General features: G+C 39.3%; 1 protein-coding gene across 1 annotated transcript in view; it reads left to right on the plus strand.

Moving 5' to 3' along the window:
- Nucleotides 1–15,436, plus strand: part of PAK5 (p21 (RAC1) activated kinase 5) — a 294,957-nt gene that overhangs the window by 235,101 nt on the left and 44,420 nt on the right. Inside the window, exon 4 of the mRNA XM_070485566.1 lies at nucleotides 11,060–11,845. Coding sequence (XP_070341667.1) covers nucleotides 11,060–11,845 — 786 coding nt within the window. The remainder of the gene's footprint in view (nucleotides 1–11,059; nucleotides 11,846–15,436) is intronic.

The raw sequence follows: 15,436 nt of genomic DNA on the forward strand, positions 1-15,436 counted from the left end.
CATTTTGTTAGTTATTAAATTTTTAAATGTCAGAATCTTGAGCAAATGCAATGTAACAAGATGTTTCTTTTGTTATGGTGACAGGATTTTGAAGTTGCTGGAAAGGCTAATTATTCCCAAGAGCAATCAACTTGGTTTTTTCCCCAATTCCCATCATTCTGAGTTTTAAACATCCTTTCTTTAAAAAGTTTTGTTTCTGGAGATATTTTATATTGCCTCGCGTGGTGTATGCTTACGTTCCTTCCGGTGTCTCCCAGAGCGAGTGGATCTTGTCTTGTGTGCTTTCGCTGTCTTTTCCATGCCCTCAGAGAGTGAAGGTGAGAGTGCTGTCAGGGTGTGCTGTGATTTTCATACATATAGCGAGAGGCAGTATTTGTAATAAGTAAGATTGGGCCTTGCTTTCAGACCCTCCACCTACCAGCTGAGTGACATTGGGTGAGTTACCTAGCCTCTCTGAGCCTCATTTCCCTCCTTTGTACAAAGGGGTAACAATGCCATCTATCTCAGGGTCTTGCTGTGAGGATTAAACATGGGGAAAACACTTCTCATTGTCTTGGTACACAGTGAGTGTTTAGGTCAAGGTTAGTGACTAGAAGTTCATTTAAACCAATTCATGGAATGATGACAGTCATTTTATGCATCTCACAAACTATTTAAAGCTCAGGTCCTCTGTAGGGGAGGGGGTGGGCTCAATCTTATTTATGCCTTCACATCTGTGTTACCTAAGGTTGAGCTCACCACCCAACAAAAACTCAACCAGCTTCCTTCTCCGAATGACGTTGCTTGAAAATTCCCTCAAGAACAGGATATGGTTCCTTATTCTAGTTGGTTGACTTGGCCCACAAACTGAATTGCTTCAGGAGTGGGGAGTTCTCATGCCCGCTTCTGCCACAGAACCACAGATTGTAGATGAGCTGGGTGGTCCATTGGTGCCAGGTGACCCCATCCCCCTGAGACAACATACCCCACTTACTGGGAGGTGCTCTTCCTTTTGACACACCCCATGGCTCAAACAATGAACAGTTTTCTCCAAAGAGTGGGACCAGTACAGCTGGTGACATTCTAGATCAAGAGTCAGCAAACTTTTTCTGTGAAGGGCCTGAGAGAAAATATTTTATGCTTTGCAAGCCACATGGCCTCTGTCGCACCAATTGTGGTGCAAAAGTAGCCATGCACTCTACATGGACAAATGAGTGTGGCTGTGTCCCAATAAAACGTTATTTACCAAAACAGCCTGGACTTGGCCCATGGGCCATCATTTGCCGGCCCCCACTCTAGATCAGTGCTGTCCAATAGAAATATAATGCAAACCACATATTTAATTTTGCGTTTCCTGGTAAACACATTGTAAAAGTGCTTGATATATTAAAATGTCTCATTTTTTAAAGACTTTTAAAAGAATAAAAAAAAGTCTTAGCATAGAAAGGGACAGATGTGTTACCTTACAAATAACCTAAATTTCCTGAAGCGACCTGATGTCTAATGATTTAAAGTTTTTAAGTGACTATAGGAAACTGCATAATTACTAACATGCCCATTTTTGACAGGTTTTTTTTTTTATCATCTATATAAATAGAACCAAAATTCTAACCATGAGGCTATGCCACTTTCAAGTAATTTCAGCCACAAAAAGAAAACCTAAAACCAACTCAAAGATAAGCCTTGACCATGCCCCTTTTATACTGCATGCTGACTCATCTTTTATGGGCAAAAGCAGATGTAGGAGGGCTTAATAATTAGCGCAACTCAAGAGAAGCCTGCCACCCAGGACTCATCTCTGTTGGGTTTCCACTCATATAAATGCCCCTTTCTCTAGCCACATCAAGGGTTACCATTCCCTACCCACAGGCACACAAGCCTTTCCCCCTTCTGGCTGTCTGGTTCACCTGCACTGGTATGAATGGGCCCAGATCCTAGGTTTTATGCCTCCTTTCCCCTGCAGCTCTAGCTCTGGCCAGCAGGGAGGAAAGGGGCACCTAGATGAAATGGGGCTGGCTGATCTGTGATGGCCTCAGCAATGATGAGTCATCTCTGGTCCTTCACTTGGCCAGCCCTAGCTTGTTCACCTGGGAGAGGCAGGGGACAGAGATGGCAGCAGCTGGCAAGGCTTCTTACAGCCCAGACTAAGAATCAGCATCATGTCATTTCTGTCACCCTCTTTTGTCTAAGCAAACCATATGGCCATCCCCAATTCAAGGGTAGAGACATAAACTCCACCACCTCCCAATGCAAAGAACTACAAAGTCACATTGCACAGGGAGGGGGATAATTGTGCCCATTTCACAAGCAATCTGTCACAGAGACTAATAAACTACAGGATTGGCCCGTGGGTGCTACACTCTAATAAATGTACCTTCTTTCACTCCCCTGCATGAGTTTATATCTCATCCCCAAATACGGAAAAATAAAACTTTTGTTCATACATGGCCGCTCTCTTATTGATACTCTAAAATCAAGCTGCAATAAGGACTTCTGTTCACAACTCTCAGTGCCCTGTCTCAGGCTTCAGGTGCTCAATGTCATTTCTTCTACAAGGACTTTCTCAGTGCATGTCTGGTTCATAACTCACATTGCTTCCCTTGGTATCCATGGACCCAGTGTGGATGTCCTGGGCTGCATGGCCAAGGCCAGTTATAGGGATTAGCCTTGGGCACACTTGATAGGAATACGAAGATAGAGTCTGTCCCTGCTTACTCTCTTTTCTTCCTGGTCTGCTTTCTAATTCTAGACTCACTATAATCATTATCATTATATATTAGTTAAAGTATTGCCAGCTGCTATCACATATTAACCCTTACATCTCAGTAAATAAGCTCAACAAAATAGCAGCTTATTTCTCACTCACTCAAGATCCAGTGTGGCTTTTCCTGCCAGGTTAATGGATTTTATCATGTGGCTCTGGCATCCCCTAGCAACTGAGTATCCTGTGAGATCTTCTCCATCCAGCTAGCAGACAGGAGAATAAAGAGAAGAAAAGGCATTTCTTTGTGACTTTGGCCTGGAAGGGACACACATCACATCCTGCTCATGTTCCATGAATGAGAATTGGTCTCATGGTCCATCTAGAAGCAAACAGTGTGGGAAATGTGGTCCCTGGCTGGCAACAGCTTTGTATCAAAAAGTTTACATTCTGGAAGGGGACACAGATCTTTGGTGGCCACCTAACATTTCTAGCACATTGATCAAGAATACTGATATCCACGCCCATTGGTTTGTGAAAAGAAGGCCCTGTTTTACTTCATTTTTTATTTTTTTGATTGTGGAATATATCATATGTCTAAAAAAGGTGTATTGGACACCTCTTGTGTCCCATCTCATGTCTTTTAGGCCAACCTTTGATACTCCAGTCATTGCTGAGGCAACATGCTCTGACCTCAGTTGCACCACTGATGTCTGCTTTTGGACACAGCGGTTTCTTTACCGCCACCTTGTGGGAGGCATGTGGAAGTCCCCTCAGCTGTTCCAACATAGGAGATGGGAGCAGGTGGATGGATACTTCCATCTTCATTCCCTTGTGGTTGATTCTGAGACTCAGTCTTCACAGCTCTTCAGAAGAACTGAGCCCCAGATGTCCACAGATAGCCAGCTTGGTACTGCACTCTGGAGTTGACTTCCCCCTTCCCTGTTACGCCCCCCCCCCCCATTGTGCCTTGGCCTCACTTTCCAAAATAAACCACTCACATGCAAGCTTTTGTCTCTGCTCTGCTTTTGAGGCATCCAGGCTAAGACATGAATAGAATATAGCACATGGAAAATTTAAAGGATAATATTAAATTCTTATATCTACTACCCAAGTCAAGAAATAGATTGTGGAATCTTGTCTCATTCATCTCAGAGTACTCCCTACAGCTGGAAATGAGTTTTTTGTTTGACTAAATGAATAAATTAGTAAACGGAGGTACTTCCATTGACCTCATTGCTCTCTAGACACTGAGCCAGAAAACAGCAGGCAAATAATAGTTAAATTCCCAATTACAGTACGATTAGTCTCAAACTGCCTTTAAACACAAACGTAAAATATTTCTGACTATTAACTCTGGCCAAACACTTCAGTTGACTTTAGCCTGTCTGCCTTACATTCCAAACAGCAAGAACCAGGGCTCTCGACTATTCACATTTCCTCTGCCAAGTTGACAATAAATAGAAAGTCCCCTTCAGGGGTTATCCTCGTATAGAAGTGGTCACTAAATGTGTTGGATTTGCTGTGCTTTGAGAGAATGGGAAAACAACAGAACATTTCCCCATTAACTTAATGAGGAAATGTTCATTTCTAGAAAATTCACAAAACCTTACTTAAATACATTCTACTTTCTTGTAATTTGTACAGAACATAATAGTTTTAGTAAAGGAATTGGTTTATTTGGGTTCCACGTGATTAAGATTATGACATAATTTACTTAAAAGGTCTCAATGGTTAGCAACCTTCATGACCACCTCCACTCTGAGATATGCTGCCCTAATTCTCATGTTGTCCAGAAATACGTGATGCTTAACTACTCACCCAATTAACCCCACAGCCTGTGGTTACCAAAAAAAGGTATATGTGGAAAACGGAAAGAAAATAGAAGATCTGAGGTCTTTTGATGTTAGAAAATCCAACCAAGAATTAGCATTTCTTCCCATAAGGATCTAAGTATATCAGCTGTGTTGTGATTATGTGCTCAGCTGTTTCCAGCCACATTCCTTAAAAATGAGGGGACTGGTTCTCTGCAAACAGGGTAAGAGTTTAGAGAAATTGTTTAAAAGTGGATACTTCCTGCGAGAGTCCTGGTTATTTTGGAGTCATGGGAATATTTAGCTTATTGACCTCCTGAGAAGTGTTTACCCAGAAAGACAAATGAAACACATTCTCAAGGAGGATAGAAGACATTGTTTTTGAGAGAAAGAAATGCGAGGTCTTATTAGGGCAAAGCTGTTAATTACACACTTCATTATTGTCAAGGATAATACAGTCTGTGAGAGCAGAGGCACTTTTTCATCTCTTCCCGGGAACAAGGGGAGACAGCTGTTCTTACAGACAGATCCATTATAGCTTATCACTGGCCCACAGCCTGGGGAAGGAACACCATGAAATATGGCCGCTGTCACCGGGAGTCGGAGCAGACGCTGAGCTGGTCCACGCACAATGGAAAGACAATGAGAACCATGGCGTCGAACTCAAGTAGATTGGGTTGCATTGATTTTTAACGCCTGGCTGTTCCGTGGCATGAAATTCACCTATACTCTGGGACTTGTTATATTATCGATCTCTATAAGACAGCACAATCTTGCTTTAATAAACATCAGATACAGTAATAAATAGTAGTTGTTATACTTTGAAGCTGGTTAAACCGTGCTGTAAAATTCCACGTTTCGAGTTCATTATTATTGCTTTGCCGTTTATGATTCTTTAAAGTGAAACTCGTGTCAGGGAAACAGATACTACCTCGGTTCTAGTGTAACTGGTCTTCCTGATTAAAAGAGGATGTTATACCCTTTTTAAGCTTTTTAGAGCAGGTCAACAATTTATTTTTAATAAATATTTACCTTTTGCAAGCCCCCGCTTGGTAACACTGATTTAACAGTTTTCACTGAAAGAGAGAAAAGCTTGTGCTTCCTTTAAGAGCAATACATTTACACAGTCAGTAAACAGTTTGAAATGCTAAAAAGGAGATCCGAGAAAAGATCATGCCTTAGGTAATCTAAGCTTTAGTGTCCTTGGGTTTTTGCTTCTGTTTTTTTTTTTTTTTTTTAGTACAGACAAAATTTTCTTCTTTCAGATATCTGCAGCTACACCTTCTCTTCCATGGTTCTCAGGTTTTATTTACCAGTAGCTCTAAGGCTTATAGCTTCATAGTAAGATTGTGATGCTACAGAAGTGGGTGTACCAAAATGGTGAAATCTATTAAAGTGTTTGTTTTGGTTAAATATAAGAAATATTTCATCTTCATAGGGAAAGCGAAAATATTGAACATAGTAGCTGCCAACAGCCAACTATAAAATCTAATGATTTTAACACATATGTCAATATATATATCTAACGCTATATAGATAGATATGTATACATATAAAACAATATATAAGTATATTTAACACTATTCTATATCTAGTTAATAAAATATATATTATATGTTGAATACTATATAAATAAAATCCTGAATCCTATTATACTGGAAGTTATCTCAATGTAACATTTTCATTATAGAAGTAGCTCTGATTGTAGAAAACTTGGAAAATACACTAACCCCGTTGAGTACACAGTGTGAACAGCAGACCGGCTGCATCATTGCTGGGGAGCTCGTTCAAGATCCAGAATCACAGTCCCCTCCTCAGACTATTGAGTCAGAATCTCCCTTTAATGGGATCCTCAGGTGATCTGTGTGCACAGAAAGGTTTTGAGAAGCACCAGTCTAAAATACCAGTCACCCTTGATCTCTCACCAGCCAGAGATGACCACTGTCAGTATTTTACCTTATTTCCGTAACCTTTTCTTTTCCGTACTTATCTTTCAGTTTGAACATTGAAAGTCTAATTTTGTTAATTTTTGCACCTTAGACATGACATTTTTAAGAAAGATACCAATAGGGTGCTGATTATGATTTGAAAGTATTTCACTTTTTTAGATCTAATAAGGAGTATCTATCAGTATCTATTTAGTGTATATAACATTGTAATTAATTTGAGATACATCTGTTTAAACTCAAGAAATCTGTGTTTTATATCTAAAGTTACTAATAGTAGTTTGTAAAAGTCTACTGCATCAATTATCATTTTTCTTTCATCATATAAAGCCGAGATTTATTTCTTCTACCTATTGTTTGCAGCTTCCTTTCTTCCCTAAATTATTAATCTATGGTGTTTTGTTTTGTTTTTTTTATGGTGAGGAAGACTGGCCCTGAGCTCCTATCTGTTGTCCCTCTTCCTCTTTCTGCTTGAGGAAGATTGTCACTGAGCTAACATCCATGCCAATCCTCCTCTATTTTGTATGTAGGACGCCACCACAGCATAGCTTGACAAGTGGTGCTAGGTCTGTGACCAGGATCCAACCCTGAGAACCCCTGGCTGCTGAAGCAGAGTGTGCGAACTTAACTACTCCATCACTGGGCCAGCTTCTATTAACCTAATTTAAAAGTAAATTTTACCCGTGAAGTAATTAAATGACTGCTATTTATTGGTACTTACTGTATGCCAGGAATCCTGCCAGCTGTTTTACACATTATTTCATTAAATCATCACGTTACCCCATGAGGCAAGGATTTATTCTTGCCATTTTATGGATTAAGAAACTGTGGCTCGTAAGAGTAGAAGCAACCCACGTGCCCTTCTACGGATGAAGGGATAAAGAAGATGTGGTGTATATATATACAATGGAATACTAGTCAGCCATAAAAAAAGACAAAATCGTCCCCTTCATAACAACATGGATGGACCTTGAGGGTATTATGTTAAGCGAAATAAGCCAGACAAAGAAAGACAAACACCCTATGATTTCATTCATATGTGGAAGATAAACTAACACACGGACAAAGAGAACAGATTAGTGGTTACCAGAGGGGAAGGGAGCTGGGGGGTGAGCATAAGGGGTAAAGGGGCAGATTTACATGGTGACTAACAAATAATAACGTACAACTGAGATTTCACAGTTACAAACTATTCTGACCTCAACAAAATTTTTTAAAAATCTGTAGCTTTAAAAGGATAAGTAACTTGCCTAATATCCCACAGCTGAGAAGTGCTGTGAGCCTAAGATCCAAAACAAGGATCGTAAATACTAGATTGTTTTTCAAAAGTGTTTCTCATTTTTTCTTCTAAATAGCATTAGCTCATAGCAATATTAATATTTCTCTGTCCACATTAACAAATGTACAGAATTCTATTTGTTTTTGCTGCTATAATTTTGCATGTAAACTGAGCATACTTCTCTGGAGATGCAAGGAGAAGTGCACAGGAACAGCATACTCCCCAGTTCTGATGCCGCAGATTGATTCATATGCTGAGACAGCGACCCTTTAATCTCCCACAGAAATCGGAATGAACACAGTTGGGCAACAAAAATAATTGTGAAATAGTTGCTTAGGATTGTTTGATTTTTAATTTTCAAAATGTAAGACATTCATAGCACAGTTAATGAGAGAAAAGACTCTCCCAAACAGACCTTCATTGTGTTATCACGTAGTCATTTAAAAAATATTTACGGACAATATGGATATAGACATATAGATATTACAGATATCTGTTATATCTATCTATAGATGTTATTGGATGGATGAGTGGGGGGTGGATGGATGGATAGATGGATGGATGCCTCTTTTTAGTATCTAAATTTCTTTCTGTAAATATTCCCCAGAAACAAAATGAGTTAGTTTTAAATTTGCCCATTGAACTCACTAATGAAACTGGAAAGCTTTTAGTGGGGGAAAATAGATTTAAAGGACTCAGCAGTTTTAAATGAAATATTCAATAATGCTCTGCTCTCAAAGGAATCATCAGGGAAGAATATTTTTTTCCTTATAAATATCTGTGTCCTGGTGGTGAAGTTCTAAGACCCAGAGTCCAGCCCCATCATAACCACTTGTTAATTTGCTGAAGATGAACTAACCAGTTTTCTGGATATAAATTCCAGAGGACAAGTTATTGAGATGCTAATTTGATATGCACAGGGAAACTTTTCTTCTGTAATCACAATTACCCTCATAGCCCCAAAGATGTGGCATCTTGACACATTCTGACCATCTCTGTGCCTCAGTCATTCAGTAAGTGATGAGCTGGTAATTAACCTCTTTTTTCCTTTATCCAGTTACATCTGTTGTTGCCTCCTGGACTAGCTCATAATTCTCCTCTTCCTGAAAACTTTCCAAGATTTTTGGTTTGTTCTTCTCTGATCTTTTCTTTATAATCTTCATGTTTTAACTTGTCCTTCATTGATGAGTTGTATTTCAATATTCTTAATCTATTTCATATTTATGCGTTTGTGTCCACCTGAAAATGGTGTCTTCATGAGGGCATTAGTATGTTTTAAAATTGTTTTGTAATCTCTTCCCCATCAGCCTCTATAGTTCCTGGATGGGGGGAGGAAAGGGGCAAATATCAAGTGATATTATCCTATTTACAAATCAGAGAACAGATAATGAAAGAAGAATGAAACTAAATCACATAGCAAGTGTGGCTAAAATTGAGACCAGAAGCTAGAATTATCCATATTCTGTAAATTCAGTGGCTCATTGCCAGGGGGTGGAATGTGCAATAGAAATATGCACTTAAAGACCCGTTTTTGGTGGACTGTGATGTCACACACCAAGCCTTTGCATTGTCAACTGGTGCTATTTTCTTTAGCTCCAAAAGAGTCTGAAAAGTACCTTGGAAAGCGAGCCAGACTGGGAGAAAGAGGAGTTGCTTTGAATCCCACATCTGTTACATACCACTTGGCAAAGTCAACTCTAAGTTTCAGTTTTTACTCAGTAAAGGCAGGAGGTGACCCAGATCATCTTTAGATTCCTTCTGACATTAAGAGATTGGAAATGATCCTCTGATTCTAGAGCTGAATATTTTGTGTATTCAGAGATGAGAAGGATGGAGATAGGAAAGATTAATTGAAGTTAAAGAATGCTAAAGATAGCATTGAATACGAAAAATTCTAACATAGTTAACTATTATTTGTCAAGTCTGGATAGTATTTTTGCTAAAGGATTATCCAGGTAGGTCCAATAATTCAGAAGGTACTTGAAGACCTTGGCACATCTTACAGTCATTATTCACATGGCACATCAGTCAACACAGATGCACGCAATTAAAAATACCAGAAATCTACTTTTTGGGGGACTATGAATTCCCACTAATATTTTACAGCGTGGAAACCTGGCAAACGCTACCTCCACTCTGCAACTTCTCCATTAATCTAAGACTATTCCAAACTTAAAACGTTCTTTAAAAGAAAAGGGTATAGACCAAAAGCATTATTAGCCCAGGACTGACTAGGGAAAAAACTAAAACCTTGTTTTTCACCATGAATAGTTTGAGAAGCACCGATCTGTAAAAACATATGCTCCAGGACAACTTAGACTTTTTCTTCCAGTTCGAAATCTTCTATTGTACTGACTGAGATGGTTTGAACTCCTTGCTGCTTGCTCAAAGGTATTTTTCTCTTAAAATCCTGGAAGTCTGAAGTCATAATGCTTTGTTCTTTGTTCTTTGATCCACCCCCGTCATATTTCACTGCAAACTTTGTCATTGTCAAGGTGCAGCTGACTGGCTGTGTAAGTAGTTTGTGATTTCTTTCTGTTCCTGTTATTCCGATGTTATTTAGGTTCATTAAAGGGAACATTTGGGCTTGGCAATTTGTCACCAAGGTTCAGGTACAAGCACCTCAATACTAAGCCATCCAAAATTCAGTGCTGATGATAGAAGTGTGGCCATAGCAAACATTACAGTTATATGCTTAATAAGAACATCACATTTGCTCACGCATTAAATCCCACAAGTAATCTTCGTGCTGTTTGCTATTTACACCTCAGAAAGTGCCTTCCTCTTCTATAAAATCTGAGAACAAATTGTTATGTGTCTTCCATAAAACGATAAAAACAAGTGCACCCATTTCTGGGTATGTTCATACTCAAGTGACAATGCTTACTAGTTTTGCAAATCATCTGAGTAATGAATGTAAAAACGTAATATACCTTTTATATCCTAACAGTTATAGACTGGTAGAATTATAATCATCAGCTTACTGTTAGATGGTTAGAGTTTATTATTTACGTGGAGGAACGGGGAGGGGGATTTCCCATAAACTGGTAAATAAGACAATATTAGCCTATATAGTCTTCTCACTAGCTTTTTGATGTTTAATTGATCTCTCTATTGAGATAGAGAAGGAAAAATTTTTAATTTGAGATTGTTGTTTAATATTTGATTTAGTTCACCATTGAAATCAATCAACAATTTTTTCGTTATGATTTTTTATGAAATGTTCCTGGGGTCTGTTTTCCTTTGTGGTTTAAATTGGATGGAGTGGGCGTGGAATTCCTCCATCAATTTGAAAGCATGAAATATTTTCTTTAAACAATATTCCCTTTATTATTTCCAGACAATCGTTAGAGGAAACAAACCCTGCAAGGAAACCTCCATCAACGGCCTCCTGGAAGACTTCGACAACATCTCGGTAACTCGCTCCAACTCCCTAAGGAAAGAAAGCCCGCCCACCCCGGACCAGGGAGCCTCCAGCCATGGTCAAGGCCATCGGGAAGAAAATGGCTTCATCACCTTCTCACAGTATTCCAGCGAATCTGATACCACTGCTGATTACACGACCGAAAAGTACAGAGAAAAGAGTCTCTATGGAGACGATTTGGATCCGTTTTATAAAGGCAGCCCTGCGACCAAGCAAAATGGGCACTTAATGAAAATGAAACACGGGGAGGCCTACTATTCTGAGATAAAGCCTTTGAAATCCGACATTGCCAGATTTCCTGTCGATTATCACGCACATTTGGACTCACTGAGCAAACCAAGTGAATACAGTGACCTCAAGTGGGAGTACCAGAGAGCCTCTAGCAGCCCACCTCTAGATTATCCATTCCAATTCACACCTTCTAGAACTGCAGGGACTGGCGGGTGCTCCAAGGAGAGTCTGGCGTACAGTGAAAGTGAATGGGGACCCAGCCTGGATGACTATGACAGGAGGCCAAAGTCGTCGTACCTGAATCAGACGAGCCCTCAGCCCGCCATGCGGCAGAGGTCCAGGTCAGGCTCGGGGCTCCAGGAACCGATGATGCCCTTCGGAGCAAGTGCATTTAAAACCCACCCCCAAGGACACTCGTACAGTTCCTACACCTACCCTCGCTTGTCCGAGCCCACAGTGTGCATTCCAAAGGTAACGTTCACTGCCCTCTTCCCTCGAGTGTGCAGGAACCTTCTCAAAGGTGGCACTGGCACTACCTTCTCATACAGTCAGATTCGAGAGCACTGGTTTGCCTTTTAAGTGAGAATCCATATTGAAATTCTACCTAATTTCCATCCACAAGTCCCCACAGCAGAGAATTTAGGGCAAAGCACATTTATTCATTAAAGTCAGTCTTTTGGGATCTCCCACAGGGTTTCTGGTTAAAAGGCAAAAAAAACGAAAATAAATTATTTATTTGAAAAATATTCTGATATAGTACTAATGATAAATATTATGTGCTCGTATGGTACTAAGTTCTCTGTTAAGGAGTAGACGATTGTAGACCGTTAGATGGAGTAATACCATGGTACCTGTGTTCTGGCAAAGTTTACATGGATCTGCCAATAAAGGGGAAAAAAAAATCAGGATAATGTGGTAAGTTTTTAATAAAATTAATTTTGTTCAACTCAAGGGACGGCCCTTCATTTTGAAAGTATGTTCTTTCTGCTATTTCTATGTTGAAATATAATTTTCTATAGGAAATTTTGGGATGACAGATACAAGCTTGTTGCTGGACCTTTTTTGGTGTGCTTTCTATTTTGTTTTCTTTTGTGTAATTCTCTTCTTGGTAAAAAAAAAAAAAAGAAAGAAAAATTAATGTTAGATGCTGCAAATTTTCTTTGAAATTTGACTGGTCCGTGATATCCCAAAGGTTAGGAACCACTGTTGGAGAAGTTGCTGAAGCTAAAAGCACAGACTTTGCCAAGTACCTTAGAGAGTGTGCAAGTGGTTTATCTTCCCACGGTAACTGTGATGCTTTTGCTGCCTCACCTGCACAGCAGAGTGAAAGTGGGGCATTTGGTGATGGGCTGTGGATCACCTAGAGGTCTTAAACCATTCCAAAGGGACATGACTTTTAGCAGCGTGATCGTGTATGTTTGTACCAAACGCTCTCTCTAGGCAAGCCTGCCTCCATTCATCTGTTATATTGATTGTAGATAGTCAACATTTTTCCTTTGCTTATTTTTTCTCATAAACCCAATCCAAGATGTTGAGAAGTCTTTTAGGGACATGCTGGGAGTGACTTAAGCCATACTTTAGAAAAACCAAAAAAGCTGGCACTTTAGTTCCCAATATATTAAATTAAAAATAAATCTTGAGGAAAAAAAAAGGCCTGAAATATATACCTCCAGTTAAAATTTAAATATTGAGAATATTTTTCATCTCACTGTGTTATTGAACTCCCATGATCAGGGTAATATGGCTACCTTTACTTTCTACATTCTTGCCGGGGCAATTGTTGGAAAGAGGTCTAATTAACCAACAGACAAAAGTTCTATGAAGCCATACATATGTATCATGATGTATGAGATGACTCGATTTCCTGTGCATATCACTCAAGTGAGGGAACCCCTTCAGAGTTCTAGAGTGAAATAAGCAAATTAACACATTCCTTAGCTGAATCTGGTTACATCTTTGGGTTTTTGAACATAGTGGTGATTTCATCTAGGAGTAAAGAAAGTAATTTTTTTCAGCTTTATTGAGGTATAATTGACAAAACTTCAAAATATTTAAAATGTACAACATGATGATTTGATATATGTATACCTTGTGAAAGGATTTGCCTCACATCCATCCATCACCTCATGTATTTACCTTAGTTTTTTTTAATGAGAACATTTAAGTTCTACTCTCAGCAGATTTCAAACCCACCCCCAAGGACACTCGTACAGTTCCTACACCTACCCTCGCTTGTCCGAGCCCACAGTGTGCATTCCAAAGGTAACGTTCACTGCCCTCTTCCCTCGAATGTGCGGGAACCTCCTCAAAGGTGGCACTGCATATTATTATTACATACATATTATTGCAATACAGTGTTATCAACTGTAGTCACCATATTTTACATTAGATCCTCAGACCTTATTCATCTTATAACTGAAAGTTTGTACCCTTCTACCAACTTCTCCCTTTTTCCCCGACCCCCTAGACCCTGACAACCACTTTTCTACTCTCTGTTTCTATGTATTTTGCCTTTTTCTTTTCTTCCTTTCTTTTTTTTTTTTTTTTTAAGATTCCACATATAAGGGACACCATGCAGTATTTGTGTTTCTCTGTCTGGCTTATTTCATTTAGCATAATGCCCTCCAGGTTCTTCCATGTTATTGCAAGTGACAGGATTTCTTTCTCTTTGAAGGCTGAATAACATTCCTTTGTGTATATATTTTATTGATACACATTTTCTTGATCCATTCATGCATTGATGGACTCAGGTTGTTTCCATACTTTGCCTATTATTGATAATGATACAATGAGCATGGGAGTACAGATATCTCCTCGAGATAATGATTTCATTTCCTTTGGCTGTATACCCAGAAGTCAGACTGCTGGATCAGATGGTAGTGCTGTTTTTAATTTCTTGATAAATCTCCATACTGTTTTTCATAGTGGCTGTACCAGTTTACATTCCCACCAGCAGTGTATAGGATTCCTTTTCCTCCACATCCTCACCAGTGTTTATCTCTTGTCTTACTGATAATAGCCATCCCAATAGGTGTGAGGTGATATCTAATTGTGGTTTTGGTTTGCATTTCCCTGATGATTACTGATGTTCAGCACCTTTTCGTGTACCTGTTGGCCATTTGTATGTCTTCTTTAGAAAAACATCTTTTCAGGTCCATTGCCCATTTTTTAATTGGGTTATTTACTTTTTTTGCTATTGATTTCTGTGAGTTCCTTGTGTATTTCGGATATTAACCCTTTTGTCGGATATATGGTTTGCAAATATTTTCTCCCATTCCATAGGTTGCCTTTTCATTTTGTTGATGGTTCTCTGTGCTGTGTAGAAGCACTTTAGTTTGATGTAGTCCCACCTGTTTATTTTTTTTACTTTTGTTGCCTTTTGTTGTCAAATCCAAAAAAATCATTGCCATGACCGGTCTCAAGGAGCTTACCCACTATGTTTTCTTCTAGTAGTATTGTGGTTTCAGGTCTTACATTCAAGTCTTGAATGCATTTTGGGTTAATTTTTGTGTATGGTATAGGATAGGGGTCCAGGCTACATGGGGCTGCCCAGTTTTCCCAAAACCATTTATTGAAGAGACTGTCCTTTCCCCATTCTGTATTCTTGGCTCCTGTGTCAAAAATTAAGTGACCATGTATGTATGGGTTTATTTCTGGTCTTTCTGTTCTGTTCCATTGATCTATGTGTCTGTTCTTATGCTAACACCATACCGTTTTGATTACTATAGCTTTATAATATGGTTTGAAATCAGGAAGTGTGATGCCTCCAGCTTTCTTCTTCTTTCTCAGGATTGCTTTGGCTATTCAGATTTGAATATGATTTTTTTGTGGCATATTTGAACACTTGTGCTAGGAAGCTGTGTTAGGTCATGGTCAGAGAGAAAGTTTTGTCCAGAGGCAGTAACCTTCCAGCCTTGAAGCCAGTTTAGCCCATTGACATGTTTGGCTCACCTGGTAGTCAATTCCAGCATCTGAAAAATCAAGATATTTCACTTAAGAGCCTCAACTTCTGGGTTTCAAGCTTCTGTTGGAAAAAAGGGGATGATCTCGTATCCCTGGGCC

Source organism: Equus asinus, chromosome 15 (genome assembly GCF_041296235.1).
Source record: "Equus asinus isolate D_3611 breed Donkey chromosome 15, EquAss-T2T_v2, whole genome shotgun sequence".
Lineage (NCBI taxonomy): Eukaryota > Metazoa > Chordata > Mammalia > Perissodactyla > Equidae > Equus > Equus asinus.